Genomic DNA, 12914 nt, shown 5'->3' with positions numbered 1-12914 from the left:
TTTCAGTCAATCGAACGCGCGTATATTTTTTATGTATCTCAAGATGCTTGTAAAAACATGAGTTTGAAAGAAGTGGGGAAAGCCAAGTCCCTAAAGATACGAGAAACTCCCATGATGCTAACACCTTTTGCAAATGTTTTCACGATGTTTTCAACATGTTATATTTTTTTCAGATGCAATTATACATGCATCTAAGCCAAAAAAACCCAGTCAAGAACTATGTAATAGACCTCTTACTACTAGTCTTAGCTATACGCATCATAAGAATGACTTGTACACCCAAATCCTTATTGCCATAGCATTTCATTATGGAGCTGCTACTTTTGCCTTTGCTGGATCTAAAGTTTGGGAAAAAATTCCCTCTAAATTAAAATCTCTCTCTTACAATAATTTCTATGAGCAGTACAAACAGTACCTTCTAAATACTCAATGAGTATTATTTAAATTTACTGCCGTCACTATTAGTAATCCTTTCTATTTCTATCGCTATTGTTTTCATTGAACAAAGACTGAATGCATAATTAATGTATGGGGTTATATGGCACTCTTGCTATAATTTTACTTTGTCCGCTACTCATTACTTGTAATTTTATATAAATCTAAAGTATGCCAGTTAGTTACACATAGCAGTGAACAACTCGAAAGATTAAGCTGCTTTGGTCACTGCGCACAGTTTATTTTTGATTATTTATGTAATTTATTGTTTCTTGTTTATTTTTACTTTTGTAATCTATAGTAATCTTTGCTGTAGTATCTTGAGATAGTGCATAATAAATCTGTTCTGTTCTGTTCTGTTCCATCCACCATGTTTGAGATCATTAGTGCCCAGTTTCCTAAAAAATCGGAAACAACAAAAACAATCTTCGTTCCTTCTTCAATCTTTTAAGACATCACCGCACAGTTCAGCGAATGCGTACCGAAATTTTGTTTACGAGCGAAGCAACTGACTCATTTCTGATTGGTCGCTCTTTTCCTCGGACGTCACTCTTGCCTCAAGTACCATCCCGACGAACTTTCTGGAGCTGTTTCATTAAGAGAGCAATCAGTTCTGATTTCAGAAAGTAGGATGGAAGTCCACAACATATTGTACGCTTGATCACTTGCCCCAGTCTCTTGTTTAATTCACGTATTCCGAGAACACTAGCTTTTTGGGTTCGAGGATATAGGTATGGACAGCGGTGAGAGGAATTGTTTAGATCAGTGGCCATCGCAAAGTTAGAATGTTCTGCGTCCAAAGTATGCATAATTTTTTATAACTAAATTTTTTTACTTTTATTCAGTCAATAAAATTTAAGTTCTCACTGCATCGAGTACTATGAGTTTGTTTCGAGTGGATTGTAATTTACACTCCTCATCCCTACCCCTCACCCCATACTCTCACCCCTACACTCAGCACCCACCCCTCACTCCCGGAATAGACATCAGTGTGGTGGATAGGGAGAGTGGATCTTATCACCGCCGGTGATGTTTAGAGGTGATATTTCTTGCCGAAAACTCTGTCAAAGGTATAGAAAGTGATGAAAGTAGCAGGCTAGATCGGTGGCCTAAAAATGAGATCAAGAAATTCAGGTGAGAACTTAGTAAAAGTCATTGTCATCCAACACGTGTTTTTGAAAAGGAACGTTGTTCACCGCCAGTAGTCCTTTTTACATTTTGCATCGCGCACAGCTCTTGAGTTTTGATCAAAAACTCGTATCTGAGACCAAAAGATTCCATAATTTTCACCAAGGGCTTCTTTTGAACAATGGCATGTGATGTGATCCTACTATTTAGCTTCATTGGCGTTTCACACGCGTACGTTACGCGTGATACGATCAGCTGTTTTGTTAATCAGTTTCGTATATTTTCTCTGTTTTGGTATATTTCAAGTAACAAACGGAACGAAAACATTGTCTTGTTGATATTATTATTGAAGGAGAAGATGCTGAAGACGAGGGATTTCCAGTGGAGGAGTCTGCAGCTTCCAGTGAGTGAAATGTTTTTAAGTGTTAATTACACATTCAACATGGCAAAGTTGTGTAATGTCTGAATGTATATCCAGAAGAATAACTGTAAGTTTGCAGGATATCATTATATTTGTGTTGAAAGCGATAAATTTACTCCATTTGAATTATTCTTTTTGAATTATCCCCCCCCCCCCCCCACACACACACACACACACCGTTCCTTCTTCCTGTGCTGCTCCCAGTTCTTCTTCCCTTAACTTGTAGTTAGTAGCTTTTTAATTTTCAAAGAACGTCAGACTAATTTTCATGATGATGAAGCTACAAACAGGCCTGTAAATTTAATAAAACTCTTTGAGATTATTTCTACGGAACCCTACTCCATGGAGCAAGTACTCCAAAAAATTATGTATTGGTCAAATAAAATACTTTATAAACATAGTGAACTGTTCAGATGTGCATATCTTAATTTCTTTTGAACTTGCCAGCTCTCAGAATTCCACAGTTTGATACAGTCCAGGATTTTACCGCCATCTTAAATTTAACATTAAACTGCTAACCACTTCAAATGGAAGGCGTAAATGTAATCCATGGACGTTTTCTTTAATAGGCTGATTATGATCTTCAAGAGGCCAAAAGTACACATATCCTTCATTTGGCGTCAGGTTTTACATCTTTGAAAATACCTGTTCATGTATGGTGTCTCTAAGAGGTGTGAATTAGTTGAATCTATTACCAAAAGCCCTGGCGAGTTTCTTGATTGTGTAAAGCGATGAGGATACAAGCTTATGTTCATAAGTTACCAATAAGACTTCAAAAGAGTAATCCATGTATTTAACCTGAGCTTCTCTTCACTTATCTAGTTGCAGTACTGTAACAAAATTGAGATAATTGTAAAGAAGCAAAAAAAAAAACAGGAATGGGTCAGCAAATAACTGCAATTGGGGCTGTTGATTTGGAGAATGCAGGAAGCTTAAATATTTTACCTTATGCAGAACTCAAAACAGTGGGTTTTGTGTATCACACACAGTTTTTTATCTTCCCGTCGAAGGACTTGTGACAGAGTGGTAAAACCAAAATGGAGGAACTAGTAAGACTGAGAGCCCCCTCTCCCCAACAACTGGACTGTATCAAACTGTGACAATCAGAGAACTGGCATCTTAACTTGTACATCTTCATCTATGTACATGAAATGAGTTACCATGTTTATAAGGTATTTTATTTAACCAATACATGATTTTTAGGGGAACTCCATAGGGTACTCCATGGAGTAGGGCTGCATGTTTTGTCATCTCTGGTGAGAAAGTTTTGTGACTTTCCTGAGAATGATGTATCACCTGTGAATACTAAAGTAACAGCAGACCCCTGCTCCTCTTACTTCCTAACTAACCTTTCCCCCAATTGGCGTGGGTCTAGGATTATTTCAGTTTTGAAGACAAAGAGAACTTCCATTCTGAAAACAACAACAGCATGATTGACATCTTAATTAACATGTACACTGATGAATGGCTGCATGTTTGTCAATATCCTTCATTGGGGAAGTGAACATTGCAAAACTTTACAAAGCGTTACACACTGCAATAGTCAAAACTGAAAAGTGTTCACAAGGATAGGAAGGAGTTATGATTGTCAGTGTTTGCATGCAATGGGGAAGAAGGGCAAAGAAAGTGATCCAGGGTTGATTGTAGGCTATTCTTGTTTTCTTGCATTGTTCAACTCATTTATGTTCATATATAATGAATCAAATGAGAAAAGAAAGCTATTTTTGGCCTTGTTTAAATTCAAAAGCTTAAAAACAAGGACATCCATTGAGTATGGAATAGACTTGCATCTTAGCTTACTTACTAAAGTAACAGCAGACCCCTGCTCCTCTTACTTCCTAACTAACCTTTCCCCCAATTGGCGTGACTATTTCAGTTTTTAAGACAAAGGCAACTTCCATTCCAAAAATAACAACAGCATGATTGACATCTTAGTTAACATGTACACTGATGAATGGCTGCATGTTTGTCAGTATCCTTCATTGGAGAAGTGAACATTCCAAAACTTTACAAAGCATTACACATTGCAATAGTCAAAACTGAAAAGTGTTCACAAGGATAGGAAGGAGTTATAATTGTCAGTGTTTGCATGCAATGAGGAAAAAAGGCAAAGAAAGTGATTCATGGTTGATTGTATTGATATAAGCTAGGCTGTTCTTGTTTTCTTGCATTGTTCAACTCATTTATATTCATATATAATGAATCAAATGAGAAAAGAAAGCTATTTCTGGCCTTGTTTAAGATCAAAGCTTAAAAACAAGGACATCCATTGAGTATGGAATAGACTTGTATCTTAGCTTACTTACTAAAAGCTGATCCAATTTCCTCAATTGAATCTCTATGCTTAAAAACGATCACATATCTCAACCTACAACTATATGAATTCTTTCCCTGTTATAGGACAGTAGACTGGGTTAGAGAAAGTCTGTATTGTTACCCAAAAGAAGCAAGAGGTCTTGGAAAGAAATCCGTTGAGATATTTTTCCCTGATTTTCTGTCACCCTATACTCTATTACTAATTCATTTGATGTTGATTAATTGCTCTCAGCCTACTCAATCAATAAATTTGAGTTAGCAATGCAAATGTGGATGAAATCGTTCTTTTATTTGTTTTGAATTGAAAGTTTTTTCATATTTTAAATCTGAATCCATTATTTTATGAGAAAGACAGTTGATCATTATTTTGTGATTTGTCAGGTGTAATATTCATTGAAAATGGAAGGAACTTTAACGAAAATGAGACTGAGTATATTTCATCACCAAGGCAAGAAAGGTGATGAACTTCTCGGCAATTTTCTCCTCCAAGTGTCTGCCAAGTGATAAAGGCAAAATCAAAGCTTGATTTTCCAGACCTCAAGTATCTGAATTTTTCAATTATCCAGACTTGCTACTTTAGATCTGTTCCTTTTCTTGTCATGTTGTTTCTTAGCTTTTAAAGCTTTTTGTAAAATCTCTTGGTATATGCTAACACTCATATGCAAAACAAGGTGAGAGTAAGTTAGGCAGATCCGAGATACTGGTATCTGGATTGGTGTTGAATTTCAATAATCCTGTTTAGAATGTTTTTATCATGTTTTTACCATTCTTGCATCATTAGAAGTTATTTTGGCACATATAGTTTCTTTCAAAAATTAGGGCCTTTAGATGGATCGACACGTTTGGGAAGTCAAGTTAAAATGTGTCATATTTTCGTAGATGTCATCATGTTTTTTTTGTATATCAATCATGAATAAAGATTGGAAATGTCAATTAGCTATGCTCCAACACATTGATGTTAATAGACTAATGTTTTATGTTAAGCTCAAATTATCAGTGAGATTAAATTTCAGCCCAAGGAAAAGTCAAATTAGTTCAAGTTAGTGAGGAGTTTGAGTTGAACAAGTTTGAGTTAGCATGGTTCTATTTTAATTCTGGTTCCAGTTTGTGGAAGGGATGGTGGCCTCATGGTTAGTGCACTCAACTCAGATCAAGTGGTCTGGGTTTGAGCCCGGGGTGGGGACATTGTGTTGTGTTCTTGGGCAAGACACTTTACCCTCACAGTGCCTCGCCCTCTTCACCCAGGAGAATAAATGGATACCAGCTGGGGGTAACTCTCCAATGTAGTAGAAATACTCCTAGTCACCTCATGCTACACAAATTAGATTTAAGCATTTGTCCAATGGGCCACTTGGCTCATAAACAGACTTTACTTTACCTTTGAGCAGTTAGCAGTCAATTATCTGACACCTGATAATTAAGCCTTTCCTTGAAATACAAATATTTCTAATGTTCTTGGTTTTCTAATGTCACAGTTAATCTTTTATTTGTTTCTTTGTCTAATGCAGTGTTTGATTACCCTTTGGGGCTCCTTACAAGTATCACCATGACAACAGTGGAAGGGACTACTGGCACATCAGAGATGGAGCAGTCAGCATCTGCTTCTGTACACAAAGTAAAAGTTGTGGCCCCATGTAACACTGGTTCTGGAGCATCATCATCCAAGCTCAGTGGAGGAACAGCAGGATTGTCAGGTCTGATCACACAGTAAATAATTAGGAACTGCATGTGGATAACTTTTAATCATTTGAGTTTATCAGTTGAGATTGATCATGGTTGATGGCTTGAAAGAATGTTTATTACAGTTTTCTATAATAAGATTGCTGAAACCAGAGCAGACTGAGGTACCAGTAGCTCTTTTCAATGGCAGAGACCAGCTTTAGACTCATCCTTATTGCCTACAAACATTTTACAGATTTCCAGTTTGTTGTGGCCGGCCTCCTAAATTGAAATGTTTTCATTTTCTAAGATCACCTGCATATTGCAGTGACATGAAGATTAACTGGTAATTAAGATAAAAAATCTTATTGGTTACACATAATTGAAAAAATAATTTGATCCCTGAAAACCACTCAGCCATGGAAGGTCGAATTATTGAGCTCAGTTTATATTATTGAGCTCAGTCTATAGTCCTTACTTTTGGAGCACCTCTCTTCTTTTTTTCCTCTTGAAATTTAATTCAAGATGAGAGAGCAATTTGTTTTTGTTACTAACAGGAGAGGGCAATATGTTATGTTTTCATGAATTCATACCAGAGAGCAGTCAAAAGAAAACATTCCACACAGAAAACAGTAAGCTGTTTGCAAACATTTTTTCATGTACATTGCAATATATTTGAAGGATAATAAACAAAAAAGCCTGACTTTTTTGCGAAAATGTGCTGGTATATTTGTCTGTAGACACTTAATGAAACTCAGTTCTCTCAAGCTTTGCACTTGGACAACTGTTGGCAGTTTGGAACAGACAATGTGTGCAGACAAATTTCTGAGTGTGCATATTTTCACACCAAATAAAGAAAATTATATATTTATTTTCTTACTTTACCTTGTACCTCAGAACTCTATCGCTGGAAGACAGCAATGACAACAGTGAGTCTACATCATGATAATGAAAGACCTTCAGCTGAGGCATGAAGCCAATATGATGTAGGGCAAAATAACTGATCAGGAAAACTTTGACCTGTCTGAGTGGCAGAGCATCTGCCATATTTGCCACTATTTGCTTCTTTTCATTTGAAAGAAGCCCTTATAACTCAGTGCTACTGTTCTGGCTTGGCAAAACATGTTCATATATCATGACTTTTGACACGGTTTATAAAAGAAGTGCAGAATATTTGTGAATTGTGCTGGCATAAAGTTGATATCAAGAAAAAGGGGAAACCTTATGCTGAGGTAATTTTTACTTCCAGGTCTTTTTCTATTCATGTAGATTTTTACAGTTGATCTCAAATTTTTACCATTATCAAGATTTTTCTATTCATAATCAGATTCCTTTTTGTTACCATCATCATCATCATAGCTTTCATCATCATTATTTTCACCACCTATACCATACCCCTCCCCCCTTTCTACTATACTCTCTTCTCCCCCCTACCATTTAGACTTTTGTCCCACTCTTTTCCCTTAAACCTGGTGGTAAATTAAGAGCTGATTGAAGGTGCATGTGCCTTGTGAGTCCACAGCATTTTGTCCAGTATGATAATGATGAATATTGTTGTCGATTAGAGTACAGAACACGCTAAACTGTGTATCAATTTGTTAAACTTCCCAGAAGTGATTATCATGTAGCCTTTCCTTATCATGCCCATACATTTTCCACAAAAAAGGTAATGAGAATACCTATCAGTTATTGTGTTGATCTAACATCATATTCTTGTAACTATGTTAAAAGGAAATGTATAGCAGCTAGAAGGGAGAATTAGCAATCAGATCTTGGAAGTTAAAGGATTTAAGCCTGAGAAGTTAGAAACCATAAATGTTACAAATATGTACTTCTAGCAAAAAGTAATTTAGAAATTTCAGTTTCAATTGTATATTTGCAAGACCAACATAAGTTTCTCTCCTTTATCCTTAGGGGCACAGACCAGAAGATAAGCCAACCCCCATAATCTGGTTCACTGTATTTGTTGTTGGACTTTTCCTTAATGTGTTCTCCATCTCTGTGAGTGCTTCGATTCTGAACTTTGGATTTCAGCAGCTTGTGTGATATTCTACATAGTGAATGGATTTGGGATCATTCTTGATGGTGCTCTTCTCCACTGCTGGTGGACGAAATGTCTGTTTTATTGGCAGAAGTGGTTAACACTTAACCAGGAGTGGCCCATTGTAGTTGGCAATGGGCAGTCTGCTTTGCAGCGATGCAGCCAGGGAGAAAGACGGAGTTGATGAACTATAAAAATTCCTCATATAGTTTGAATTGTGATCCTATTCACACACAAGTTGTTTTGCAAACAGGCAGTTGGCCAACTCCTCAAGTCTTTTGACTCTTTGGTCAATCAGAAGTTGATCAGGTTCAGTGGATTGAATCAGTTATTACCTTTTGTAGTATATCAGCTCAATTACCTATGAGACCTTAACAAAATGCCCTGAGATGTTGGCAAGAAGACCTAAGATGTTGGGGAACTGGTCATTAGGAAACCAAATTGTAGGTGAACCTTTCAGTTACCCATAGTTCCAGAAATTATTGAGGTCAGAGTGTCAAAGTGAAACTGCAGCTATTTGATAGCAATGAATATGCAAGCTCTCTTATCCAAATTGAGATGTTGTATTGTAGGTATTAAGTTTGAAAGTCATGAAAATTGTTAGCAAGCCACAGATGCTCATGTACAAAGGGTATTGAATGTATGTTAACTTGTAAAAGAAACTTGATTAAAAATAGGGTAAAGCAATTTCTGTAAGAATGCCTAACTCCCACAAGTGACCAAGATAGAATTTTTCCTTACATTATCAGTATAATATCAAGCAGACAAGTGTTGAGAATAATAAACAAATGGTAAACACCACAGAGTACACTATTGAGTTATGGATGCACGCGGGAGGTTGCTAAGCACGAAAGAAGCGTAAGAGTTGCTCGAGGCGATAGCCGAGAGCGAGTCTAGCTTCTTGAGTGCTTAGCAAACCTCCCAAGTGCATCCATAACTCAATAGTGTACGCTGTGGTGTTTACCATTTGTTTTATAACATAACATTGACACATTGTAGCTAAAGAGTTCCCTTTTATTTAACAAATCTTACATGACCAGAAAAAAACAAGTGCGCATGGAAAACTAGTCTTTGCATATGCTCACATCAGCAGTGTACACCCATGGGCAAATGGGGGACGCTAAATTGACCAATCAGAGCATGTGCTTTACTTTGATTATGTTATAAAGAAAAATATTGATCAGGGGATTATTACTTCATCAAATTCCAAATTCTCCATACTTAACACATGCATAAGGGGAATGTTGGCCAAATTTTTAATTAATAACTGGGCACTTATTCTAGAAAATAAGCTACTTTCATTTTTAAATTTTTCTTTTAAGATCTTTCATTGCTGCACTGAGACAGGGTATGGAATTTGGTCCAGTTTTAATAACAGAGTTGGAATAATCATGTATTTAAATGTGAGATAGGGAAAGATTGACTTTCATGAGGGTCCCAAACCTGCTGAAGAGAAGGTACTGTTGAGAAGGGCTTCTACAGAGGACTCGAGGCTGGTTTGTTAAATAAGTTCTACTTTTGTTTGATATTAAAAAGGCACACTGCTAACCCCCCCCCCCCCCCCCTTCCTCTCCCTTCGCCTCCCTTTGGCCAATTTTTTTCTATTGCAAAGGTCGGTGTGAAGCTCTCCTCTCCTCCAGATGTATGTCTAACCATACATCGAATGCAATTATGGCATCCAATTTGAATTGCCATTGTTCTGGACTCACTATCCTCATCTTCATGTGAAAACACAAAAGGAGTATTTCATGTGTGAGAGGCTAGTGAGTCCATAACAATGGCAACTCAAATTGGTCGCCATATTTGCATTCGGTGTAAAGGCTGGGGCTAAATTGACTACAACACAAACTTTGGAATTCTGGCCCTATCTACAAATACTAGTCAGAAAAATCTCAACTGTTAAAAAGTCATCAACAGGTGTAAATAAAGTATTATATATTTGATCTGCAGATTATTGAATGACAATGAGAATGATCATAGCAGTTTCAACACCACCAAAGCAGCATCTTCAGAGTCTTGTACCTTACATTTTATCATGATGGTAACAGTAGCAGGCAAGCCCTAAATTATGTACAAGAACAGTCTAAATTTACAAGACATGTTTCGACATTCTCATGTCATCTTCAGTTCCAAATGAGCATTTAACTGTTGTACACTTGAATTTAAATTAAGGTACGTTACAAACTACGTGTCAGGGCTTACGTTACATTTGAATGTTAAAAACGTGAAAGATGTAAATAGTGCATGCTTGACTAGATCAAAAAATAAATAGATAAATTAAAAAAAAAGGAAATGTAATGATAATAAATATAAATTAGAAGACTAAGGAACAACATAATTAAAAGGAAAGAGACAATTCTAGATGTGTCAATTGCTGATTAAGGATAGGTTTTTCCCACTTAATATGCAATGCCTCTTTGATCTTAATTCGGTATTTTGAAGCGGCAGAATCTAAGATCGTGAAACATTCAGTATCACAAAAGTCAAGACAGGCCCTTGATGATTGCAGTTGCTTGTAAATATGCGAAGTTTTGTCCGACAAGAGGTCCTCACGAACTCGTGTACAAATGTGGCGAGTGGTCTCACCAATATAACTGACATTACAGCCAGCACATGAAAATTTATATATGACACGCGAACGTAAACCTAGCGTTACTGAATCTTTCACACTGAACATGTTGCTGAGTTTAAATGTACTGAAGACTAACTTAATATCTAAATCAGCTCTACAATAACGATTGATTCTTTCCAGGATTTTCCTTTTTAAGATAATTCAACTAATCAACTAATTAAATAACTAATAACTAATTAAATTTAGCTGTATCAAAATTATTACACTGTTAAGTTTGCTCTTCACTTCATGCTTCTATGTGACACTATGTATAGGATGAGCTCTAAAAACCAACACTCAATTACAATTTTCAAAAATGGAACTCCCATTTCCTTAAATCAACTCCCATTTTCACAAAAACGATCTCCAATTTAGTGTAAAAGTGGATGTCCCTTTAAAACTTCCCTAGTAAGCAGCACTTCATAGCATAAAACTATGGCCACAGTGGTGTGAAATGAGGAGTGCAATCTGGCTTAACTCTCTACACCATGACATCAGTGTACATATTCTCCCTACTGTTCTTGATACATTTCCTAAGGTGCTGACAAGGAGAATTTCTTTAACAATCAAGAGCTTTAGTTGGTGATCATTTCCTTTACTCTCTCAATCTTAATATGTATGACTCGGGGGTGATATTGTAAGGAGAAATTAGATACTAGTCACTCTTGGAGGTTAACTAATCTGTATAACCAGCTTGTTTCAAAACAGTTTACATGTTCCTAACACAAGACTTTGTCAGTAATAGCTTTATTTCTCAAATCAGGTGAAAAACCAGTTATAGTCCAGCTCAAATAATTACAGTCAGGCACAAAAAAAGGCCATTCTCCAAATCAACAAAGGAAAACAAAAAGTGAAGTCAGTCCATCTGAAATAATAAAAGAAAAAAGTACAATGTAAATATAAAATCAGTACTCCATCAGTTTAGAATGGGAAGAAGATTACAAACAGAAAGTGCAGCATAAGAATAACCACACTGAATCATTTAAACTTTGCTTTCATTCCATATTTTATCCTTCCCATTCCTGCAGTCACCTGTCCATAAAAATAATTGTAAAAGAAGAATACTTTCTTTTTATCAATAATCCTTTATTCCTATCCTATCAATAACCCCTTTTCCCTTCCTACAGTCAAAAACAGAGAACCCATTCCACAAACCCTAAGCAAACCCTTACCTATTACTAACCTTTACCCCACCCAAACCCTAACCCTAACCCAACCCTAATCTAGCACTAAACCTAATCTAACACTAACCCTAACCCTAATATAACTCTAGCTATAACGAAAACTCTAATATGACATTAGCAATTTAACCCTAAACCCTAAATCCTTCGCCCCCTCTTTCTAATAGTTACTCTTGTATAATATTTTAACTTCATTTCATTTTATTTTTAATTTATTTTCTATTTTAATAATATATAAGATATATTTTTTACAATTTTAAATTGAGTTTAGGAGCGTGCTGTTGGTACAGAAGTCGCTCCCTCAATTCTATCACCTAACTTTTATGTTCATTTTACACACTCATCCCCACCCTTGCATACGCTTTGTTCCTTTTTTTACCCACTGATCACCAGATTGCTCATCAGTGAAGTGGGAACCCATTTTCATGGGATCCCATATATCAACACCAAGGGAAGCCACAAAGGTTGCTACTGAAACTACTGATTAATATATTTAATACTATACAAACACACTGAATCATTTAAACTTTGCTTTCATTCCATATTTTAGGCTTGACTTTTTAAGCTACCAACTTTTAAGTGCACCAGATTTTTTTGTCAATTACAAAAAATGTTCCGATGCTTTCATTTGTGTTGTTTTTGTCTTCATGCAGGCCATTTATATTTGATTGGCACTATTAGCTCTGTTAGACCAGAAGAAGTCAAAATACTGGAAAATGAAATAATAATGGAATAATAAATCCCTTACTAAACTCTTGTGAGTAACCAGGACAGAATTTTTCTTCACAACATCAAGCAGACAAGTGATGACAATAAAGAAAATTATAATTCAATGAATACCTTTGCTTGCCCAAAGATAAACCCCAAGTGATATTCCCCAATTTTCAAACCCTATGTCCAACACTGAAAAACCTGTGCTTAAAATTTAAATCAAGATGAGAAACGTTGTGCGATTGTTACATGGTTTTTTTGTAACTTCACAAAATCTTATTAGAGGACACTGAAAAGTGAACATCGCATGCCGTAAACAGTAAGCTGTTTGTAAACATTTTTCCCAAGCATTAAAAAATATCTGAAGGATACTAAACACAATAGCCTCAATTTGCTGCGAAAATATGCTCA

The 12914-nt window shown here is 36.1% G+C and overlaps 1 protein-coding gene and 1 long non-coding RNA gene across 6 annotated transcripts in view; one reads left to right on the top strand and one right to left on the bottom strand.

Annotated features, from left to right (window-relative positions):
* The first annotated feature begins 56 nt into the window (after positions 1-56).
* LOC111343350 (uncharacterized) lies at positions 57-10288 on the top strand. 3 transcript variants are annotated; one of them, XM_088731161.1, is made up of 7 exons: positions 57-1569; positions 1916-1966; positions 2554-2655; positions 5809-5994; positions 6517-6591; positions 6857-7191; positions 7874-10288. In XM_088731161.1, exons 3-6 carry the CDS (start codon positions 2640-2642, stop codon positions 6931-6933), a joined length of 354 nt encoding a protein of 117 aa, XP_088587287.1. In that variant the 5' UTR covers positions 57-1569; positions 1916-1966; positions 2554-2639; the 3' UTR covers positions 6934-7191; positions 7874-10288. The 3 variants fall into 3 exon arrangements, with proteins under 3 accessions (XP_088587287.1, XP_088587285.1, XP_088587286.1); XM_088731159.1 differs by lacking the exon at positions 2554-2655; XM_088731160.1 differs by lacking the exons at positions 57-1569; positions 2554-2655 and adding an exon at positions 4682-4757 and having other exon boundaries at positions 1578-1966.
* The window catches only part of LOC148724644 (uncharacterized), a 60690-nt gene continuing 57696 nt past the window's right edge, over positions 9921-12914 (bottom strand). For all 3 annotated transcript variants that reach the window (XR_015990976.1, XR_015990975.1, XR_015990977.1), the window contains one exon: positions 9921-11476. This is a non-coding gene — a long non-coding RNA (uncharacterized LOC148724644). The remainder of the gene's footprint in view (positions 11477-12914) is intronic.

The sequence above is a fragment of the Stylophora pistillata genome, chromosome 8 (assembly GCF_964205215.1).
Source record: "Stylophora pistillata chromosome 8, jaStyPist1.2, whole genome shotgun sequence".
NCBI lineage: Eukaryota > Metazoa > Cnidaria > Anthozoa > Scleractinia > Pocilloporidae > Stylophora > Stylophora pistillata.
Note: the sequence above shows the minus strand (reverse complement) of the source record. Positions and strands in the feature narration are given on the sequence as shown.